Raw genomic sequence first — 21683 nt, forward strand, 5'->3', positions numbered from 1 at the left:
ATGAAATTCACAATCCAATAAAAACAGAGTTTTACACTCAGTCACTCCCATACAGTGTACACAATCCCTCTCCTCTGCCTGATTACATTATCATATGCACATGAAATTGTATACAGAAACAGAATTAACCTGAACCTGAACTAATTATCTAGCCATCTGGACAGAACAATGGGAGGTCATTAACATTTAACAATGGGACAGGCAGACTTAAAACAATCCACATCCCAGCTCGATAGATAGACAATAGGACAAGACTGCCAATGACAGTCTGTCTGTCTACTACATTAAAGTACATGGAATACATATCTACTTATTTCTATGAATATTTAGGTGTCACAGACTTCATGGCAACAGGCTATAGGTCTCACAGTGTAAAGTGGGATTCAATTTTCAAACTTCTTGAGAGATATTGCTGACAAATATTACTGTCCCACTTGTAGCAATCCAAACCATTAAGTATCTGTCTTTCACTCCCAGCGACGGTGAGTACCTGTAACGCTCTGGCGTTTGTTTTAGTGAACTGGATTTGCAGCTGCAGAATTTCCACTCAGTAGTCCTGTAGAGATGTGTTGAATCACCATATCCAACTCTCCAGACTCATCATTGTGGCCCAGCCTGCTTCAGCATGCACATATACAGACACTCAGATAAGATGTTCCTGGAGTGATAGTTTGTATGCGATAGTATAGAGGTGATGTGCTGAAAGGACAGGCGTGAGTAGTGATAGCAATGATAGGCACTAAAGTAGTAATGTTCAGGAGTGTTAGCAGATGGTGATAGATAGTATGCAGGTAGGTTAGCAATCATGTACAAGTAACAGGTGGTAGGGGACAGCAGATGAATGTACAGGAGATGCTAACTTAGTGCAAGGGTATAGATGGTAGTAGACTCAAGAGCTAGCAATCTATGTAACAGTGCAGATGATAGAAATAGTAATGCATAGATAGCAACAGTCTTTAGTATGCAAGAGTAGATAGTGTAAGTTGATAGGAAGGAATCCCCTGCGGGGTACTTATCACTAGTTGGTTTAGAGAGGTGAGGGGTCCAGTAATGAGATAAGGATCCGGTAGCGAGATACAGGATCAGTAGCGAGATATAGGATCAAGTAGCGAGATACAGGATCAAGTAGCGAGATACGGGATCAAGTAGCGAGACTAGGATATAGTTGGTAGTAGACTCAAGAGCTAGCAATCTATGTAACAGTGCAGATGATAGAAATAGTAATGCATAGATAGCAACAGTCTTTAGTATGCAAGAGTAGATAGTGTAAGTTGATAGGAAGAATCCCCTGCGGGGTACTTATCACTAGTTGGTTTAGAGAGGTGAGGGGTCCGGTAGTGAGCTAAGGATCAGGTAGCGAGATACAGGATCAGTAGCGAGATACAGGATCAAGTAGCGAGATACAGGATCAAGTAGCGAGACTCCGGTCTATCCAGATATTGGGGAAATAGCTGGAGGCTTCGGCAGCGTCAGACAAGGCTGTATAACAGGCGGTTTGCATGAACGCCTTGTGAGTGAAAGCCGGCGATTGAAATAGCCGCTCAGAGCGGCGCCTAGTGATGACGTCATGCGGCTTAAAGAGACAGGTAGCTATATGCGTTCCACCTACCTGAATGGTGGAACGCAATGCGGAAATAAGAGGCTGGAAGGGTACCGAAGGTACCAGGATCTTACAGTACCGTCACAATGATATCATTAATTTAGCCAATCAAATAATCCTCTTTTTTCTGTTGCCGTAGCTCTACAGAGCGTGCTGTCTGGTGGAGATGCCCTGAACCCAACCAAGACTGGAGCAGTGGGCTCAGCAACCATCACACTACATGAGAATGGGACTCTGGAGTACCAGGTATGGTGCATAGAGTAACACATAATAACTCAGGTTCTGGGGAAGGTCTCCGAAGCTGTAGCATTTTTCAGTACTCTTCTGCCGAAGCCCACCGTAACAGTTATTTCCTCCCACAGCTCCAGGTCGCTGGCATCATGAGTGAGGTGACCGCGGTGACCCTGGAGACCAAACCTCAAGGAAAGATGAGGAATATCCTACATGACCTGACTAAGGACTACCATGATGGGAAAGTAAGAACACCATATCTAGAGAGGAGGGCTCTGGAATGGGGGACTATCACTAATCTTCCTCTTCTGTCCTATTTGTGGAACTCAATTGTGAAAATGTTGCACATTGATACATGTTTAGAGAGTGTGTATATAGGTGTGAGCGATCTGCTTTGTAAGTTTTGTAATCTTATTGCACTCAATAGCACAATATAGCAGCATGCAAGTACACCCATTTTTAATTTTCAATTTGTGGAACCTTGTTATGCCACCAGCATCCCAGTGTGTTCAATGTAGATAAATGTAAGGTAGAAGTAAACCTCATACTGGGGGTATCGACAAACAGTTGGTAAGAGAACTGTAGTAGTCTGAGGCACAGCTGGAGAAAATATTTGCAGCTGCTGAGTCAGGATCCTCATCTGCTTTCCCATACCCCCTCCATGTCTGCTGTCCCATACCTGCTCCGTGTTTGCCCTTGCATACCTGCTCTGCGTCTGCCTTATTATACCCGCTCTGTGTCTGCCTTTCCATACCCACTTTATGTCTACTTTTCCATACCTGTTCCATATTTGCTGTCCTATACCCGCTCCATGCTTGCTATCCTATACCCGCTCCATGTCTGCTATCCCATACTTGCTCCCCATTACTTGCCTCATTGATTTATAGTTTCCAAAATCCCCTGACTTTGTCCACCTGAAAGACCCATTCCACCATTTAAAATTTTAATATTCATCAGTGGTTAGCTTCTTCTTCTTCCTCATTCTCTGGGCAGGTACATAGATGATGCTAGCGCCAGACTTCGCACATGCGCATAATGAGATATGGCATAATGAGCATCATTACACTACCCGACACTCTTGTTCCTGAAGGTGAATGTTAATGTATAAAAACCACAAACCGCGCTAGGTCTTCTATTGTAAATTTCCACACCTAGTTGCTGCTGCTCTTTAGAAAAAATGAATATTCATTCCCGAGATCTTATGAGATTTTGGTAAATCTCTTGAGATGTTGCTATTTAGCTACAAGAGTTCCCTGGAAGGCACTAGTGATGTAGTCTTCCCAGGAGGCATATGAGAGGCTCTGGCTATGTATGTCTCCAGTCCTTGGAGATATGTAAAAGGGAAAGGATTTAAAGTGTTGTTTTGAGAGTAAGCTCCTTTGTTAAAAAAAAGAAACATAATGAATGAAGAGCAGTTTTGATAAATCAGTCCTATATTTGCCTCTTTGGATCAGGTGCACGGATTGTGGAGCAGTGCTAATGCTCGGGATCTGCACATGTTACTACACACCGAGCTGTTCTTTAATGTGGCCACAAACGATTTCCAGGAAGGAGAAGTCAGAGGACAGATCACAGCATTACCATACAACGGGCTGTGGGCCAGGCACGAGGGTGAGTGGGCAACATCAATGTACACCCAGTAACCACTCTATTAGATACTCTGGCAATATTCAGGTACACCATGCTATTAGTAAGGGTTCCAACGTGTGTCAAGAAAACACTCCCTGAGCAATCATAGCCAGGCAAGCTAAGCTGAGAACTGGAAAGACCCATAGATCCGTGATGTTTCCACCATATTCTACCCTTCAAGATATATCTCTAGATTCTGACCCTCCAAGTGCAAGTCGCAGCAAAAATTGAGGTTCCTCAGGCAAGCAAGGTTCTTCCAATATGTCATCATCTGCCAATGGAGATCTGGTGCCCCCCGTAAGGGCCCTGACAGGAGAGATCCTGGGGGGGGGGGGGGTTGTCTTTTGTTTGCTCTAGTGCATCCTCCTTATGGGTTCCCATATTGGCTGTTCACAGCACTGCAGTAAAGAGAAACGTTATCTCTGAGTAAATTGCTGCTGACCTGATCTCTGAATGCTTAATCCTGTCCTCAGGATTTTTTGCATTACTTAATCTTAACCCCTGCATTCTGTGTGTTACTTAATCCTGAACCCTGCACTCTGTTCGCTACTTAATCCTGACCCCTGCACTCTGTACATTGATTAATCCTGACCCCTGCGCTCTTTATGTTGTTTAATCTTAACCCCTGCGCCCTATGCTTTACACTCTTTTGACCAATAGTAGCATAGATTTAAAATTTATTTAACCATACCCTGTTACTGCAATTTGGCCACATCGACAATTTGCCATGGCATGCTATGCATGCTGCATCATTCCCCTTCTTATGGTGCCCAAGGCAATTTGTTCTTATAACGTACCTCAATACACCAGTCTCTATATAATGTCATCATCCATCATTGAACTGACCCTGGTGTGACAAGGGGCTTTGGCACCCAAACGTTAAAATGCCAAAGTGCACTGTTCATAAGCAATGAACAGCAACATAGGTTGCGGGTAATACCCTATTTGCACCCTCCTCCTGTTGAACTACCCAAGGCAGCTGCCCATTCTTGCCCACCCCTTTGACTTGGAGGCAGAAAACTCTACATGTTTTGTGGCTCCAGGCACATCGACACAAGCAAAAAAATATATCATAATCTATATTATACACTGCCTGGCCAAAACAAAAGTCACCACCAAAACAAAAGGTCACACACTAATATTTTGTTGGCCTTGATTGCGGCACACATTCGCCATGGCATTGTTTATATAAGCTTCTGCAATGTCACACGATTTATTTCCATCCAGTGTTGCATTCATTTTTCACCAAGATCTTGTATTGATGATGGGAGAGTCGGACCACTGCGCAAAGCCTTCATCAGCACATCCCAAAGATTCTCAATGGTTTACGTTCTGGAGTCTGTGGTGGCCAATCCATGTGTGAAAATGATGTCTCATGCTCTCTGAACCACTCTGTTACAATTTGAGCCCAATGAATCCTGGCATTGTTATCTTGGAATAAGCCCGTGCCATCATGGAAGAAAAAATCCATTGATGGAATAACCTGGTCATTCAGTATATTCAGGTAGTCAGCTGACCTCATTCTTTGGGCACATGCAGTAACTATCCAATAGGAGAGATACTGCATGATTAGTTTAGTTATTTGCTTAGTTAATTCCAGGTGCCGACTTTTTTTGGCCAGGCAGTAAATATATATACAAGGTATATATATATACAGTGTGGATCGGAAGTTTGGGCACCCCAGGTAAAAATTTGTATTAATGTGCATAAAGAAGCCAAGGAAAGATGGAAACATCTCCAAAAGGCATCAAATTACAGATTAGACATTCTTATAATATGTCAACAAAAGTTAGATTTTATTTCCATCATTTACACTTTCAAAATAACAGAAAACAAAAAAATGGTGTCTGCAAAAGTTTGGGCACCCTGCAGAGTTAATATCTTGTACTGCCCCCTTTGGCAAGTATCACAGCTTGTAAATACTTTTTGTAGCCAGCCAAGAGTCTTTCAATCCTTGTTTGAGGTATCTTTGCCCATTCTTCCATACAAAAGTCTTCGAGATTTCTGGGCTGTCTGTCGCACACTGCTCTTTTAAGGTCTATCCATATATTTTCAATTATGTTGAGGTCAGGAGATTGTAAAGGCCATGGCAAAACCTTCAGTCTATGCCTCTTGACGTAATCCCCCATGGATTTTGAGGTGTGTTTAGGATCATTATCCATTTGTAGAAGCCATCTTCTCTTTAACTTCAGCTTTTTCACAGATGGCATCAAGTTACCATCCAAAATTTGCTGAAATTATATTGAATCCATTTTTCCTTCTACTCGTGAGATGTTCCCTGTGCCACTGGCTGCAATACAACCCCAAAGCATGATTGATCCACCCCCCATGCTTAACAGTTGGACAGAGGTTCTTTTCATTAAATTCTGTGCCCCTTCTTCTCCAAACGTACCTTTGCTCATTCCGGCCAAAAAGTTCAATTTTAACCTTATCGGTCCACAGAACTTGTTTCCAAAATGCATCAGGCTTGTCTATATGTTCATTTGCAAAGTTCAAACGCTGATTTTTGTGGTGAGGACGTAGAAGAGGTTTTCTTCTGATGACTCTTCCATGAAGACCATATTTGTACAAGTATCTCTTTATAGTGGAATAGTGTACCACAACTCCATTGTCTGCCAGATCTTTCTGGAGGGATCGTGCAGTCAAACGTGGGTTTTGAATTGTTTTTCTCACAATCCTGCAGGCTGTTCTGTCTGATATTTTTCTTGGTCTTCCAGATCTTGCTTTAACTTCCACTGTTCCTGATGACTGCCGTTTCTTAATTACATTCCAAACAGAGGATATTGACATCTGAAAACGCTTTGCTATCTTCTTATAGCCTTCTCCAGCTTTGTGAGAGTCAACTATTTTCAGTTTCAGTTTTCTAGACAACTGCTTAGAAGATCCCATGGTGCTGATTGCTGGGGCAAGGTCAGATGAGTCTGGGCATTTAAAAACCTTTGAGATTGACATCACCTGGTCTTCCCAGACGATGATTGAGAACAATTCATGACACTGGCAGGTCTCAGCCTTGCAAAGGGGGCAGTGCATGCTATAAATTCTGCAAGGGTGCCCAAACTTTTGCAGACACCATTTTTTTGTTTTCTGTAATTTTGAAAGTGTCAATGATGGAAATAAAATCTTACATTTGTTGACATATTATAAGAATGTCTAATCTGTAATTTGATGCCTTTTGGAGATTTTTCCATCTTTCCTTGGCTTCTTTATGCACATTAATACAAATTTTTACCTGGGGTGCCCAAACTTTCGATCCCCACTGTATATATATATATATATATATTATATGTCTATCTGGCTATGTGCATGATTAATTTTTAACTCTGGGGCTGCCCTCTGTGTAGCTGTGGGATTGTTCTATATCCCTATATCTTCATTCTGATTAGTCTTCTATCCTTCTACTGAGTCCTTTCACTCTTTGCTCTTGTTTGTTCTCCGTCCATTCCTCTCTGCTGGGTGAAGAATCTCTCCATATAACATTTTCTGTACCTCTTCTTCCAATGGCAATGGCACTTTCTGCCACACAAGGTTACACATCTGTTTATATTTGTAGAATCTCCAATACCACTGGCAGGTCAGTTTGTGTCCCCTCCTTTGATGACGGGGACAGCAGGTCACGCCTGGATGTTGCTGGATGAATACTGCCACTTGCAGTATCAGATTGTGGTGACAGGACTGGAACGCACAGAGGATGCAGCACTGAACGCTCATCTGCACAGCACACAAAAGCACAAGAGGCTTCTAAAAGGCTTCTATGGGTCCCAGGTGAGTTGAGGCCAGTGAGACTCGAGGTCAATGAGTGAAGTCAGGTGATGGGAAAATCAGTAACTAGAAGTCATTGAAGAGCAAGTAAAGGAAGGGCTGGTGAATGGAGATCAGTAATGGTAGAGCAGTGACTGGCGCTTGGTAATGGGAGGGCAGTAGTTGGAGGTTGGCAACAGGAGGGCAGTGAGTGAAGGCTGGTCAAGAAAAGGGCAGGCTAGTAATTGGAGGGCAGTGAATAAAGACTTATAATGGAAGGGCAGTAAGTGGAGGCTGATAATGAGGAGGCAAAGGTTTGTAGTTGATAACAGGAGGGCAGTGAGTAAATGTTCTTAATAGGAGGGCAATGGGTGGTAATGGGAGGGCAGTGAGTGGAGGTTGGTATTGGGAGGGCAGTGAGTGCAGATGGGTAATAGGATAGCTGGTGAATGAAGACCAGTAATAGAAGGGCAGTTTGTGGAGGTTGATAGCAGCGAGTAAAGGCTGGTAATGGCAAGGCATTGAGTGGAGACTGGTGATCAGAGAGCAAAAGGTATAAGGTGGCCATGGGAGAGCGGTGAGCGGAGGCCGGTAATGGAAGTGCAATGAGTGGAGGGTAGTAATGGTAGGGCAGTGAATGGGGGTTGGTAATAAAGAGGGCAGTGGGTAAAGACTGGTAATGGAAGGGCCGGTAATTAGAGGACTGGGAAGAAGAAGTTTTAATACAAGATAATTCTTCTTTGTATATATGTGTTCAGCAGCATTTGGCTAAAGATTTAATGTGCAGTGAGGCTGCATCTGTTACTGTATGTATTTGCTATAGGATTTGTTTATTATTTTTAAATAAAGCTTATTTAATTTTAAAAGGTCATTGTGATAAAAGCTCATTAAATCCACAGAAGACACAATCTAAACATTCAAAATGCATTTACGATGTATGCACAGTGTGCAGTAATGATAGCAATACGAAAACTGCAAAATGATACAAATTTCAGGGCAAATCTGCACAATGCAGGTCTGCCCTGGAAGATATTATTTACATTCCAGACTCACTTTCTGTTACCGTATAGTCTTTTATCATATCCTTTGGCAGGCTCTAGGATGTGTGAAGGACTTGGACACGGAACTCTTCAGTCACCTGAACCATGGCACGGCCTTCATCCAAGTCAGCACAAAGCTGAACCCACGCGGTGAGATCCGGGGTCAGGTGAGATCTAGGGTCAGGAAAATAGGGTGTTAGTTGAACACTGGAGTCTAGTGAAATTCATGGTGAGGTGTGAGATCTAGGGTCAAGTGAGATCCATGGTCACGTGTGAGATCTGGGGTGAAGGGAGGTCCATGGTCTCGTGCGCAATCTAGGGTCAAGTGAGGTCCATGGTCTCATGTGCGATCTGGAGTAAAGTGAGATCTATGGACACATGTGAGATCTAGGGTCAAGTGAGATCCACGGTCAGGTGTGAGAACTAGGGTCAAGTGAAATCCATTGCCATTTGTGAGATCTGAGGTCAAGTGAGATCCATGGTCACATGTGAGATCTGGGGTCAAGTGAGGTTCATGGTCTCATGTGAGATCTGGGGTCAAGTGAGATCCATGGTCACATGTGAGATCTGGGGTCAAGTGAGGTTCATGGTCTCATGTGAGATCTGGGGTCAAGTGAGATCCATGGACACGTGTGAGATCTGGGGTCAAGTGAGATCCATGGTCAGGTATGAGAACTGTAGTCAATTGAGTTCCATTGTCATTGTATCTGGGGTCAAGTGAGGTCTATGGTCACATGTGAGATCTGGGTCAAGTAAGATCCATTGACACGTGTGAGATCTGGAGTCAAGTGAGATCCATGGTCAGGTTTGAGATCTGGGGTCAAGTGAAATCCATAGTCATTTGTGAGATCTGGGGTCAAGTGAGATCTATGGTCAAGTGTGAGATGTGGGGTCAGGCAAGTATGAAATGCAGATTGCCCTTCTGGATGAAATGATGTTACAACATTGATATTATAAATTAAGGGACAGCAACTGTGTGTATTGTTCCCCCTGTCCTGTTTAGGTCCATATTCCAAACACTTGTAAACTGGGAGGAACTTCACCATCCCCTGATGACTCTGAGAATGAATCAACTGACAAGAGCAGCCAGAGCCACCCAGACGAACTTCAAAGAGATCCCAGGTCTTGTTATTTTGAAGGAAAACGAAGGGCCCATGGCAGTCGCTGGGCCCCTGACTATGACAGGAAATGCTCTGAGTGCATCTGCCAGGTACAGCATTGTTGGAGAATGTAATGAACGCTGCCGATAACTTCTGTTTATACATTTTTTAAAAATTAAGAATAAAGTCTTAATCTAGGCTTAGATTTGAAAGCACTGGTGCCGACACCCGTTTATCCTACGGTTTAATTTCCAGTGGCATTCCTCAGGGTAAACTAGTTCTTCTGACAGCAACTACTTCAGACAGAAGGATGTTGAAGATTGCAACACTTTCCTGCAAGGGCCCTTTTGTGTCTATTTTTTACCAGAAATAGTGATACTACGTCTATCTCTAAAGTTCAATTTTAAAGTGGTATCCAGTTTACATCGAAACTGGGAAGTAGTCCTTCCGAGTTTTCACACATGGTCAAGTTACTAACAGTATACTTGGTCAAAAAGGAAAGAGGACGATCTTTTCATTTAGCTATTAGGTCCTCAAGTGTCATCCACTGTTGGATTACCAGGATAATTAAATTGTCATGCAGGAAGTAGGCCTTTCTGCTCTGAAACAGTTGCAAGCTTATTTGACTAGAGGGGCAGCAGCCTTTGAGGCAGTTATGCCAGGATTGCTTGGAAGATCTATGCAAGACAGCTAGCTTGAAGTTCTTGTGTGGCCTTCATTCAACTTTACAAACTATATGTGGAGTCAGCAAGTTTGGGACAAGGAAGATCAATTCTTTTTGGTTTTAGCAGCATTTTTTGGATGGTCAGTGTCTCCTTTCATGTGTTCTCTCCTGCCCTGTATTCAGCTATGGTATATCCCATTGTGTGCTGACGTGAGGTGGGCCAGGAAAACTGAAAATTGTTATCAAATATTTACCGTAATTTTCCTTTCCTGGCCTATCCTCACGTCAGCACCGGACTCCCTCCCTCGTGGCCTGTCACAGACTATGTTATCAAACAATTCAGTTGGGGGAGGGGCTGTCTTTTATTTAGCTAGGAAGAGGTGGTCTTGTGGGCTCCAGAGGAGATGCTAACCCCTTGCTTGCTGACGTGAGGATAGGCCAGGAAAGGAAAATTACGGTAAGTATTTGATAACAATTGTCCGTTATCTGTAATAGTCCTGACACTTAGGTCAGACATCTGGCATACATTACTGCAACTCCCAAAAAAAAAAAACCCTGCAAGACAAAGGCATAATGAGCTAGTGTTCATCGCATACTAGCTCATTATGAAATACTTACCTTAAAACGAAACCCCAACATGGACCCCCGGACACCGGTGTGGGAGCTGACATGCTCCATCTGTGTCTCTTCCGGGAGTCGCGATGACGTCACTCCCACGCATGTGCGCGGGAGTTTCACTTTCCGGCAAAATCCGGCAAGCAGCTCTGAAGGACCGCCGGACCTTCAGAGCGCATGCGCCGCAGACGTCAGCGGCTGCATGCAGGGCAAATATCTCCTAAACCGTGTAGGTTTAGGATATATTAATTGTACCTACAGGTAAGCCTTATTATAGGCTTACCTGTAGGTAAAAGTCACAAAAATCGGTATACTACCGCTTTAAATTTGTATTTGTGTCTACAGTAACTATAGTGGTTATACTAGAAAAAAATAATTCTACTTTTTTTTTGACCTTTAGAAAATATAGAAATATTTCTTGGAAGATAATACTACCAAGAAAATCTTTGTTTGTACTCATTTGGCAATATACAATCTTTGTAGAATCCAGTAGGCCCGTAGCTTTATGATTGCTTCCCTGTGCAGAATAAATACAATATCTGTAACGTGAGAAATGACCTGATGACATTACTCCTTCATTTCTCTTCCAGAAGCGCACAGTGATCTGTGACCCTATTGTGTGCCATCCTCTGCACTGCAGCCAACCTATCCAGCTGGCAGAGCACTGCTGCCCAGTGTGTGACGGTATGTTCCCAGCAAATGCCGAATAATGATTTGCCTTAGTTGCAGTTAGATGAATATTGTGCTTCGGGGGTTACCGTGTCCGATAGGTCAATCAATAGGATTTTACGTAGTCACATAAATGTGTTATAAATATTGCACTGTTTATTGAGATACACAGCACAGGATATTCAATGTACATAGGTTATGCTGCCACCTACTGGAGGATTTGGATACTAAGTTTATAAAATAAATTATGACATGAGACTAGCTTCATATAGAGGCCATAACCTCACCTGCTAGGAAGCCTAACTGTAGTAAAGCATTATGAACCACAAAACTTTGGCAATAGTCAACCAAAAAAGTCCACCAAGAGGGGTAAGACTTGTGACCCTTAACCACTTTAGGACCGGAGGATTTTCCTGCTTTACGTCCAGGCCACCTTTTGCGATTCGGCACTGTGCGACTTTAACTGACAATTGCGCAGTCATGCAACGCCGTACCCAAACGAAATTTACGTCCTTTTTTTCCCACAAACAGAGCTTCCTTTTGGTGGTATTTGATCACCTCTGTGCTTTTCATTTTTTGCGAAATTAATAAAAAAAGGGACAATTTTGAAAAAATAACAATATTTTTCTACTTTGACAGTTAAAAAATATCCAATATATTCAATTTTTGTCATATATTTAGGCCAAAATGTATTTAGCTACATGTCTTTGACAAAAAATTCTCAATGAGCGTATCTTTAACCACGTTAAGACCGGAAGATTTTACCCCATTCCTGACCAGGCCATATTTTGCGATTCGGCACTGCGTTATTTTAACTGACAATTGCGCGGTCGTGCGATGATGTACCCAAATTAAATTTATGTCCTTTTTCCCCCCACAAACAGAGCTTACTTTTGGTGATATTTGATCACCTGTGCGACTTTTACTTTTTGTGCTATAAACAAAAAGAGAGCGATAATTTTGAAAAAATAACAATATTTTTAACATTTTTTTATATGAAATTCCCCAAAAAAAATGTAAAAATCAAAATTTTTTAACATTTCAGGCCAATTTGTTTTCTGCTACATATATTTGGTAAAAAAAAATTGCAATAAGCATACTTTGATTGGTTTGCGCAAAAGTTATCGCAGCTACTAACTATGGGAAATTTATGTCATTATTATTGTTTTTTTTTAACTAGTAATGGCGGCGATCTGCAATTTTTTTTGCGGGACTGCGACATTGCGGCGGACAGATCGGACCCCTAACTGACATTTTTGACACTTTTGGGGGTACCAGTGACATTACTACAGTAATCAGTGCTATAAATATGCACTGTTACTGTAAAAAGGACACTGGCAGGGAAGGGGTTAACTTTTTATTGGTGATCAAGGGGTTAATGTATGCCTGGTGCTTACTGAGGTGTGTGGGGGGAGGGTACTGTGTGACACAGGCACAGATCGCAGGTTCAGCTATGCTGAATCCTGTAATCTGTGACTGCCTGTCACTTAGGAGATCCGCCCGCTCTGTTTACACAAGCGGGCGGATCTCCTCACTCGATCCCCGACGATCGGGGAAGAGCAGCGGTGATCACCGCCTCTCCTCCCCTGGCCCGACTCCCGCTGTGTCTGAATTCAGACACAGCGGGAGTGAGCCTCCGGCGGCGCGCGCGCGCCGCCCACAAGGGGAGGATTTCAGCGACGTAGACCTACGTCGCTGGACGATAACGAGCCACTTTGCCGCAGTACGATCCATGTGAGCGGTCGGCAAGTGGTTAATCATTTTGTGAGATTAGGATTTTACTGAGACACAAAGTTTTCTTCTTTACTCAATAAAGAACACAGCACAAGATACTTAATAGATATGAGTTATGTCTGCTGTCTGCAAGATGGTTTGGATACTAAATTTACAAAATGAAATAGGAAATGAGGCCAGCTTCATCTAGAGCAGCAGTAAACAACTTTTCAGAGATTGAGATCTACCTGGGCAACATGTAGGAAATCAAAGGGGGGGGGGGGGGGTCATAATGGATAATACCAGGTGGCTTTGGCAGGCTATAGACAGTGCAAATTTCTTTCCTGCCATGGGTTGCAGGAAATAAATTTGCACGGTTCTGCCATCAGCACGGGCAGTGCTAACAAGGGAATCCCTCCTGCCGAGACATTGTGTTCTACCGGGAGAAGACAGTGATTACTGCTAGCAAGATAGCAGCCGCTAGCGATAATCGCAAATAAATCTGGCAGGCTGGTTGTACCCAAATTGATTGATCAATCAACTTGGTACATTCAGCCTGCCCACACACGGTTCAAATCTTGCCCGGTTCCTACTGAAACAGCCAAGATTCGAACCGTCTATGGCCAGCCTTAGCAATCAGTGACACTGCTTAGCCAGCATTCGATTACCTCTACATGTCCAAGTCTGCAGTCTGTTTGCCCCAATGGCATATGTCAGTATTCCGTTACAGTTTTAATAGAGATCAATTTTATTATCTCCAACACTTTGTATCAACATTTTGCATTATGCATTTTACCTATTTCAGAGAAGAAAGAGATCCTGGTGAGGAACCACAGAAGACCTAAAAGTGAAGGTAGGAAACTTTCCTTGCCTCCTGCAATGTTCCTCACCTATTATTTGGTATTTCAGCACGTCATCCTCTCTACTGTAGGGTGTTACTTCAACGGGGAATGGAGGTCCGCTGGAACACAATGGCATCCGTGGATTGAACCTTTTGGTCTAGTTTTATGCGCAACTTGTTCGTGCAAAGTAAGATTCCCCACATTCCTTCCACCCTTAATGTCCCACCAGCTCACTCTGGCTCTGACTTTACCCATCTGTCTTTGTATTAGACGTCCTCGCAAGACCTGCACTGCGTGCGACAGACCTGCCCCCATCTTTCTTGTGCCAATCCGATCCGCTCTAACCCGATGGACTGCTGCAAAAAATGTCCAGGTGATAGGAAGTAGTAAATGAAGGGCTTTTGCGCTTGGTGGCAAATACAGTGTGTTTGTGATATTGGCTTGAATCTTTTGTGCTCATTCAAAATTCATTGGCAGGTGCATTTGGCCTCCTGATCTGCATCAAGCTGCTTTGTGATCCAACAGTTTTGTGTAAGAGAAGTAGTTCTGGTGTGAACAAAAGCCCATCCAAACAGGCCCTAACGCAGTTTAAAAGTGAGGCAGAGTTTTAAATGCTCTCTGAGGTCCAGTAGAGGACTATATACTTAAATCCACCTAGCAGGCTTGCGCTCTCACTTAGTTTTCATATATTTTCAAAACTCTGCTTACCTCCTATTGATTACAGAGCTCAACAGCTCAAACTGAGCTGTACACGCACAGGCAAATGAGTAAGAGCAGTGATCCAGCCTCCTCCCTCCAGCTTTGTCCGAGATTTCAATCAGGCACATCCTGCCTGGAAGATAACTAGTGCTATGCTGTTTCCTTAGATAACCCATAGTGCTCTGGGTGTCATTTATTAAAGAGGCTGTAAACCCATATAATTTTTTTTTTTTTGGAACCTGTAAGAGAAACACATAATGAGCTAGTATGCATCGCATACTAGCTCATTATGAAATACTTACCTTAGAACGAGCCCCCGCCGTGCCGCCCGCTTACCTGTATGACGGGCGACATGTCCAGTCGCCTGTCTTCCGGGATCGCGACATCCGGCCATCTGATTGGCCGGAGCCGCGGTGACGTCACTCCCGTGCGCGCGGGAGCCGACAGTCACAGCACGGGGCTCTGAAGAAACGGCACGAGCGGCCGTCCCTTCAGAGCGCATGCGCCAGTGACGTCACTGGCTGCATGTAAGGTAAATATCTCCAAAACGGTACATGTTTAGGAGATATTTACAGTACCTATAGGTAAGCCTTATCATAGGCATACCTATAGGTACAAGTGTCAGAGGAGGGTTTACTTCCTCTTTAATAAGCACTTGCCGACCTCTCACATGGAGCGTACTGTGGCAAAGTGGCTCGATATCGTCCAGCGACGTAGACCTATGTCGCTGGACTCCTCCCCTTGTGAGCGGCGCGCACACGCCGCCGGAGGCTCGCTCCCGCTGTATTCAGACACAGCGGGAGTCGGGCCAGGGGAGGAGAGGCGGTGATCACCGCCGCTCTTCCCCGATCGTTGGCGATCGAGTGAGGAGATCCGCCCACTTTGTTTACAAAGTGACAGGCAGGGACAGATTACAGGATTCAGCATAGCTGAACATGCGATCTGTGCCTGTGTCACACAGTCCCCTCCCCCCACACACGTCAGTAAGCACCAGGCATATATTTAACCCCTTGATCACCAATAAAGTTAACCCCTTCCCTGCCAGTGTCATTTTTACAGTAACAATGCATATTTATAGCACTGATTACTGTAGTAATGTCACTGGTCCCCCCAAAAGTGTCAAAGATGTCAGTTAGGGGTCCGATCTGTCCACCGCAATGTGGCAGTCCCACAAAAAAAAAAAAAAAATCGCAGATCGCCGCCATTACTAGTTAAAAAAAAAAACAATAAAAATTACATAAATTTCCCTTAGTTAGTAGCTGCGATAATTTTTGTCCAAACCAATCAAAATACGCTTATTGCGATTTTTTTTACCAAACATATGTAGCAAAAAACAAATTGGCCTAAAATGTTAAAAAATTTTGATTTTTACATTTTTGTTGGGGAATTTCATATAAAAAAATTTGAAAAATATTTCGATTTTTTCAAAATTGTCGCTCTTTTTTTTTGTGATCAAATACCACCAAAAGAAAGCTCTATTTGTGATGAAAAAAAGGACATCAATTTAATTTGGGTACAGCGTCACACGACCGTGCAATTGTCAGTTAAAATAACGCAGTGCCGAATCGCAAAATATGGCCTGGTAAGGAATGGGGTAAAATCTTCCGGTCTTAAAGCGGTTAAAAATACGCTCATTGAGAATTTTTTTGTCAAAGACATGTAGTCAAATACATTTTGGCCTAAATATATGACAAAAATTGAATATATTGGATATTTTTTAACTGTCAAAGTAGAAAATGTCAATTTTTTCGCAAAATTTTCGATATTTTTTTATTAATATTGCAAAAAATTAAAAGCGCAGAGGTGATCAAATACCACCAAAAGAAAGCTCTGCTTGTGGGAAAAAAAGGACGTAAATTTTGTTTGGGTACGGCGTTGCATGACCGTGCAATTGTCAGTTAAATCCGCACAGTGCCAAGTTGCAAAAAGTGGCCTGGACGTAAAGCAGGAAAATCCTCCGGTCCTAAAGTGGTTAAATTATTTACTTATGAAAGAAAGATTGAGTGCAGACAAAGAATCAGTTTAACCACTTCCTGACCGTAGGTCATCCATGAAAGTCCTTCGGTTGGGGTGGTTATCCTCGGATGATGCTTGAAGCTACAGGCATCATCCCAGTAACAAAAATTGCAGCCGATGATTGCCTTCTAAGCAGAAGTGTTTTGTGTATCTGAACAACCACTCGATCACTTCTGCAGCCACTTGATCACTCCTGCCGCTGTTACCTTTCCTAGGCTCCCCTGTCTGACCGCGGAGCCCAGGACCGCTGCAACCGACAGCGACAGAGACACTACACAGAGAGAGAGGAACTAATGTTCCTCTCTCTCTGTGACCCCCGGGAACCAGAAGTGATGAGGATTTTGTCACTTCCACTTTAGGCTCTTTGTTTACCTGGCCATTAGCGGCCAGGTAAGCAGCTGATCAGACCAATCTGTCTGATCATCTGCATTGGAGGCTAACAGAGAGATTGGGGTCTAATAGACCCCAGATCTCTCCAAAAAGAGTACCTGTCATGGCCTGTTCATCCCTTGCGAAAGAAAAAAAGTTGATAAAAAAAAAAAAAAATGAAAGTAACAGTATAAAAATAAGTTTCAAATAAAATAAATAATAAAAATAAAATTAAAAGCACTCCCTCCCCCCGTGCTTACGCGCAAATGCATATGTAAATGGTGATTGCACCACAGTTGTTGGGTTGTCGTTGTGAATGTTAGAGAGAGAGCAATAATTTTAGCTCCAGACCTCATGTGTAACTCTGAACTGGTGACCTGACAAAGGCTTTTAAAGCGTCTCCGATTTTTTAGGTACGTGGTTTGGCACCATTCCACAGGGGTACGCAATTTAAAGTGTGATATGTTAGGTATCTATTTACTTTGCGTAACATCATCTTTTATATTTTAGCAAAAAATTAGGTATTATATTGTGTGTATGACGGTGCTCACCGTTGCTGGGAGTGAGGGACAGATACTTGATGGTTTGGGTTGCTTCAACTGGGACAGTGATGTTTGTCAGCCATGTGTCTCGAAAGATATGTTGGACTGTTGCTCTTTGATTCTGGGCATGTTCATTGGGGGAGCTGTTCACGTTTGCTTCTGTTCCGTGTCCTTAGGTGTTGGAGACAGGATTTCCCTATTGTTTGTGTATTGAGATATTGTGTATTGTGTTAAGTCTGCCTGACCCATTGTTAAATGTTAATGACCTCACATTGTTCTGTCCAGATAATTAGTTCAGGTTAATTCTGTTTTTGTATACAATTTCATCTGCATAGGATAATGTAATCAGACAACCCCTGACCTGTGTGTAGTAATTTGATCAGGAGGGGGATGTGCTCATGTGTGTATAAATGGAGTGTGAAACTGTTCAGTAAAGGAGAAGGTTCCAAAACTTGTACAAGCTAAGTTGTTGGCTAGCTTTGAAGGAGGGCGGCAGGAAAATCTGGGATATATGTTCACGACTGCAAGGAAGCCGTATACTGACGGAAGACCACAAGTACAGTGTGGGTCGTCGGTTCCCTTACAGTGTGCAATAAAATGGATTAAAAAATTGCAACACCCACCATTTTATTCTTTACAGCCCTCTGCTAAATATATATATATATATATATTTTAGGGAGTGCTAAGTGATTTTCCAGCAAAAAAATTAAGATTTTTTGAATGTAGGAGAGAAATGTCATAATTGGCCCGGTAGGGTAGTAGCTGGAAACAACCGGACAACAGGAGTACAGTATCAGGAACCAGAGGTAGACTTAGAGCCAGGCCAAGGTCAGTATTGGGCGAGCAGAGGAGGCAAGGTCAGGTCACAAGCCAGAGTCAGCAACAAGGGCACAGGAACAAGCAGGGTCAGGATATGGATAGACACACCAAAGTCCATTCAAACATCCATGCTAACACTTTTGAGCACAAGCAGCACGCTTATGCTCACGCACACATGCTTGTGTAGATGCACACAAGGTCCTAATTCTGTGCATGTGCATTTCTTTGAGCCACAGGCATGAGCTTGGTTTTCCTGACGCATACAGTATAAACATAAAAATTGCTAATTGACCCCCAACCATTATAATTTCCTGTCTCCTCTTCATAACACTGATATTATATCCTCTCCCATGTAGAGGAGGAGCAGAACCCTGCAGTGCTGGCAGACACAATGCAGTCTGATGAGCCACGCAAATGCAAAGTGATGGATCACTTGTATTCAAACAACGAGCGCTGGCATCCAACGATCCAAAAACATGGCGTAGTGTCGTGTGTGACCTGCATCTGCCTGGTAAGTAAAAACAGCAGGAAGTGTGGGAGATGGAAGATCAGAGATAAGGATACTTTGCCATACAGGACAAAGGAATAGGGTCACCCAACTCCTCTTGTCCTCCTCAACAGTACAAACACACATTATATTTGCTTCCCTGTCACTCCTTTCAGCCACAAGCAGAGAGGAAACACTGTATAAGCTGAAAGTCTTATTTTAGAGCCTTTCCAGAGGTGAGAGTGTTGGGTGGCCATCACGAAGAACCAGCCCCGTGACATGAGTAGAATGGGAGTGAGTTACATGCTCCTCGATACCTAGATGTTCTGTCAGAAAAAGGAGGAGATAGCCCGGCCCTATGGGTTAGCAGGTAAAAGCAGTCTCAGCTCAATACATCCAGACCACGACTCCAGCATGTTTCACCTCGCTCCGGGGCCTAATCATGTAGATCCTACATGATTAAGCCCAAGGGGAGGCGAAACATGTTGGAGTCATGGTCTGGATGTATCGAGCTGAGACTGCTTTTACCTGCTAACCACTCAGGCTGGGTGAGGTGTGTGTGCGGCGGCCGAGCCATCTCATCCTATTTCTGCAGTATGCTTTAGGTCTGGAAAGACCTTTCCTCAGCCTGCACCCTCACTAGTCAGCGGCATCCAACTCATCGGACCTTGACAGCATTAAGCATTTATTGTGGGCCACACAGAAGTTCTGTCAGCCTTATCATTCTTTCATATCTCTCAGCACAGAGGGGCTGGTGACCACATTTTTTTTCCACCATACTAAAGAAATACAGCTTGGTCAGTGATCCAGCTCCAATATAATGCCTGAATAATTAACACTGCAGTCATCCCTGTACACTGACTTGTGTAATAAGGTACAGCGTGATAAGTTCACAGCTCAGCCCGTCCCCCTCCCCCTCCTCCTGCTTAGCACATATCTACAGAAAGCCAATAAAAGGTGAGATTTGGGCACTTGTACCATATGTCATATTTAAAATGTATTTTATTGATCTTGTTTTATGATGAATATGTATGTGAATGAAATGTTGTTGGTCTTTTCTACCTGTCAGGCTTGGGCATGGCAGAGAAGGATGTGGTTCTACAGAACAAGCTATGACCTCCATGTGTCTCTCCACAGGATGGTATCCCCCAGTGTGACAAAGAGAAATGGAAATGCAGCGACCCCAAATGCAGTGCCAGCAAAACGCCAGACAGAATCTGCTGCAGTGAATGCCTCAGTGAGTGTCAATGTATGTAATCTTTTGCTCATTAGCTCACAAAGTTCCCTTGCCACCTCTAATTGTCCTGTGTCTGATGCAGGTCATAACCAAGAGGAAAATGAAAAGTCCAGACCTGAGGAACCTACAAGCACATGGAGATATTAGAAAGCCAAAAATGGACTATATGGACCAAATATTGGGTAATCCCCAGAAAACTGGGTCAGGAGGACAGCCGCAGGATTCTCTGTTGTAATTTCTCCTTAACGGATGCTTAATTTTAGAAGCACTTCAGTGGTGGTGGTGGTGACATAAGCCAAAGAACATCTCAAGACAATGCTAGAACTCGGAATTCGTTACCAACGATCTCTATATAACTGACTGTTGCCTCGGTTGTAATCTTACGACAGGACTGCCATGGCTTCTGAGACTAGATATCTGCAGTACTGTAATGTCAAACGGGCCTTTGGCTACTCCATCTGAGGATAACCATGGCACTATGGTATAATAGCATGCATTATCTGTGAGGACAGGCAATTCACAAAGCACCATTCACAGCATAAATGGGATGCTGGAAATCACTTCTGTTCACAGATGGTCAGATTATCTGTGTGACAGGAGCAGCTCCACCACGACTCCAACACCAAAAATATATAAGGAATCATCAAATCTTTAAGGAAGATTCTGGAAAAGATTGGAGATGGCATATGCGTGATGACCAATGTGATGAGGAAGACTGTGCAGGGCTGGATGAGGAGTGAATGTGTGACAGATATGATTAAGCGCTGCTGTGCGTGAAACGTGTTGGTGTCGGTTCACACTGATCCGACACGACTTCGGGCGACTAATGCAGTCGCCCGTGCACTGCGACTTTGGCGTGGCTTGCAACGACTTCACATAATGAAAGTCAATGCAAGTCGCTCCGACTTTGCAAAAAAAAGGTGCAGGAACCTTTTTCTAAATCGGAGCGACTTGAGTCGCTCCTATTAGAATGGGAACCATTGCACAGCATGGACCGCTACTTGTCAGGCGACCAAGTAGCTTGACAAGTCGGAACAGTGTGAACCGGCAGTTAACCTTCCTACTCTTTTGTGCTTGTGTGCTGTGATATTTTTATCCTGAATCTTCAATAAAGTATTGGCGTTTTCAGTGGAATGTGTGGCCATTCAACTTTACATGTTCTGCACTCTCGGAGGCGAGGCTTCACTTAAGCTTAAGGCTCCGTTCACATGTCAGCATATGGATCGCGGGCATAACCGCCGCGGTTCCGCCCGCGATCCGGAGATTATTGCGTTGCCCGTTGATTTGCAATAGCCCCCCCAAACGCTGAGCGATGTTGCCGCGATTTCCGCCTGCGCGATCCATACGCTGACATGTGAACGGAGCCTAACTGTACTCACCTTGAGTGATGTTACCCTTTTCTGTGTGTGACAGATACAGATATGGGAGGACTGGATTGCCTCGTACACACGTACCGATCGTCGGCCGACCGAGCGGCCGTCTTTTGTCCAGGGATGTCCTGTCCGCTGAAAAGTGCAAAAGACTGCACACAAATTTTGTCGGCCAACAACAGCCGACTGCAGAAGTGATGTCATGTGATGGTTAACTTTCCTTGTCTTTTTTCTTTTCTGAGCATGCCCAGTCTTGCAAATCTGCTGTCTGTCGGCCGAAATCTGTACTGACTGGTGAACAAT

The 21683-nt window shown here is 43.6% G+C and overlaps 1 protein-coding gene across 2 annotated transcripts in view; it reads left to right on the plus strand.

Annotated features, from left to right (window-relative positions):
• Positions 1–20269, plus strand: part of LOC309551732 (chordin-like) — a 56264-nt gene extending 35995 nt beyond the window's left edge. For both annotated transcript variants that reach the window (XM_082252417.1, XM_082252418.1), the window contains 13 exons: positions 1740–1846; positions 1963–2076; positions 3286–3442; positions 7011–7222; positions 8292–8405; positions 9242–9448; positions 11208–11301; positions 13805–13852; positions 13931–14028; positions 14112–14214; positions 18643–18797; positions 19911–20010; positions 20093–20269. In XM_082252417.1, the coding sequence (XP_082108543.1) occupies positions 1740–1846; positions 1963–2076; positions 3286–3442; positions 7011–7222; positions 8292–8405; positions 9242–9448; positions 11208–11301; positions 13805–13852; positions 13931–14028; positions 14112–14214; positions 18643–18797; positions 19911–20010; positions 20093–20157 (1574 nt within the window). In that variant the 3' untranslated portion in view covers positions 20158–20269. The remainder of the gene's footprint in view (positions 1–1739; positions 1847–1962; positions 2077–3285; positions 3443–7010; positions 7223–8291; positions 8406–9241; positions 9449–11207; positions 11302–13804; positions 13853–13930; positions 14029–14111; positions 14215–18642; positions 18798–19910; positions 20011–20092) is intronic.
• The last annotated feature ends 1414 nt before the right edge of the window (positions 20270–21683 follow it).

This window comes from Pelophylax lessonae (assembly GCF_965119305.1).
Source record: "Pelophylax lessonae genome assembly, chromosome: 3".
NCBI classification, from domain to species: Eukaryota; Metazoa; Chordata; class Amphibia; order Anura; family Ranidae; genus Pelophylax; species Pelophylax lessonae.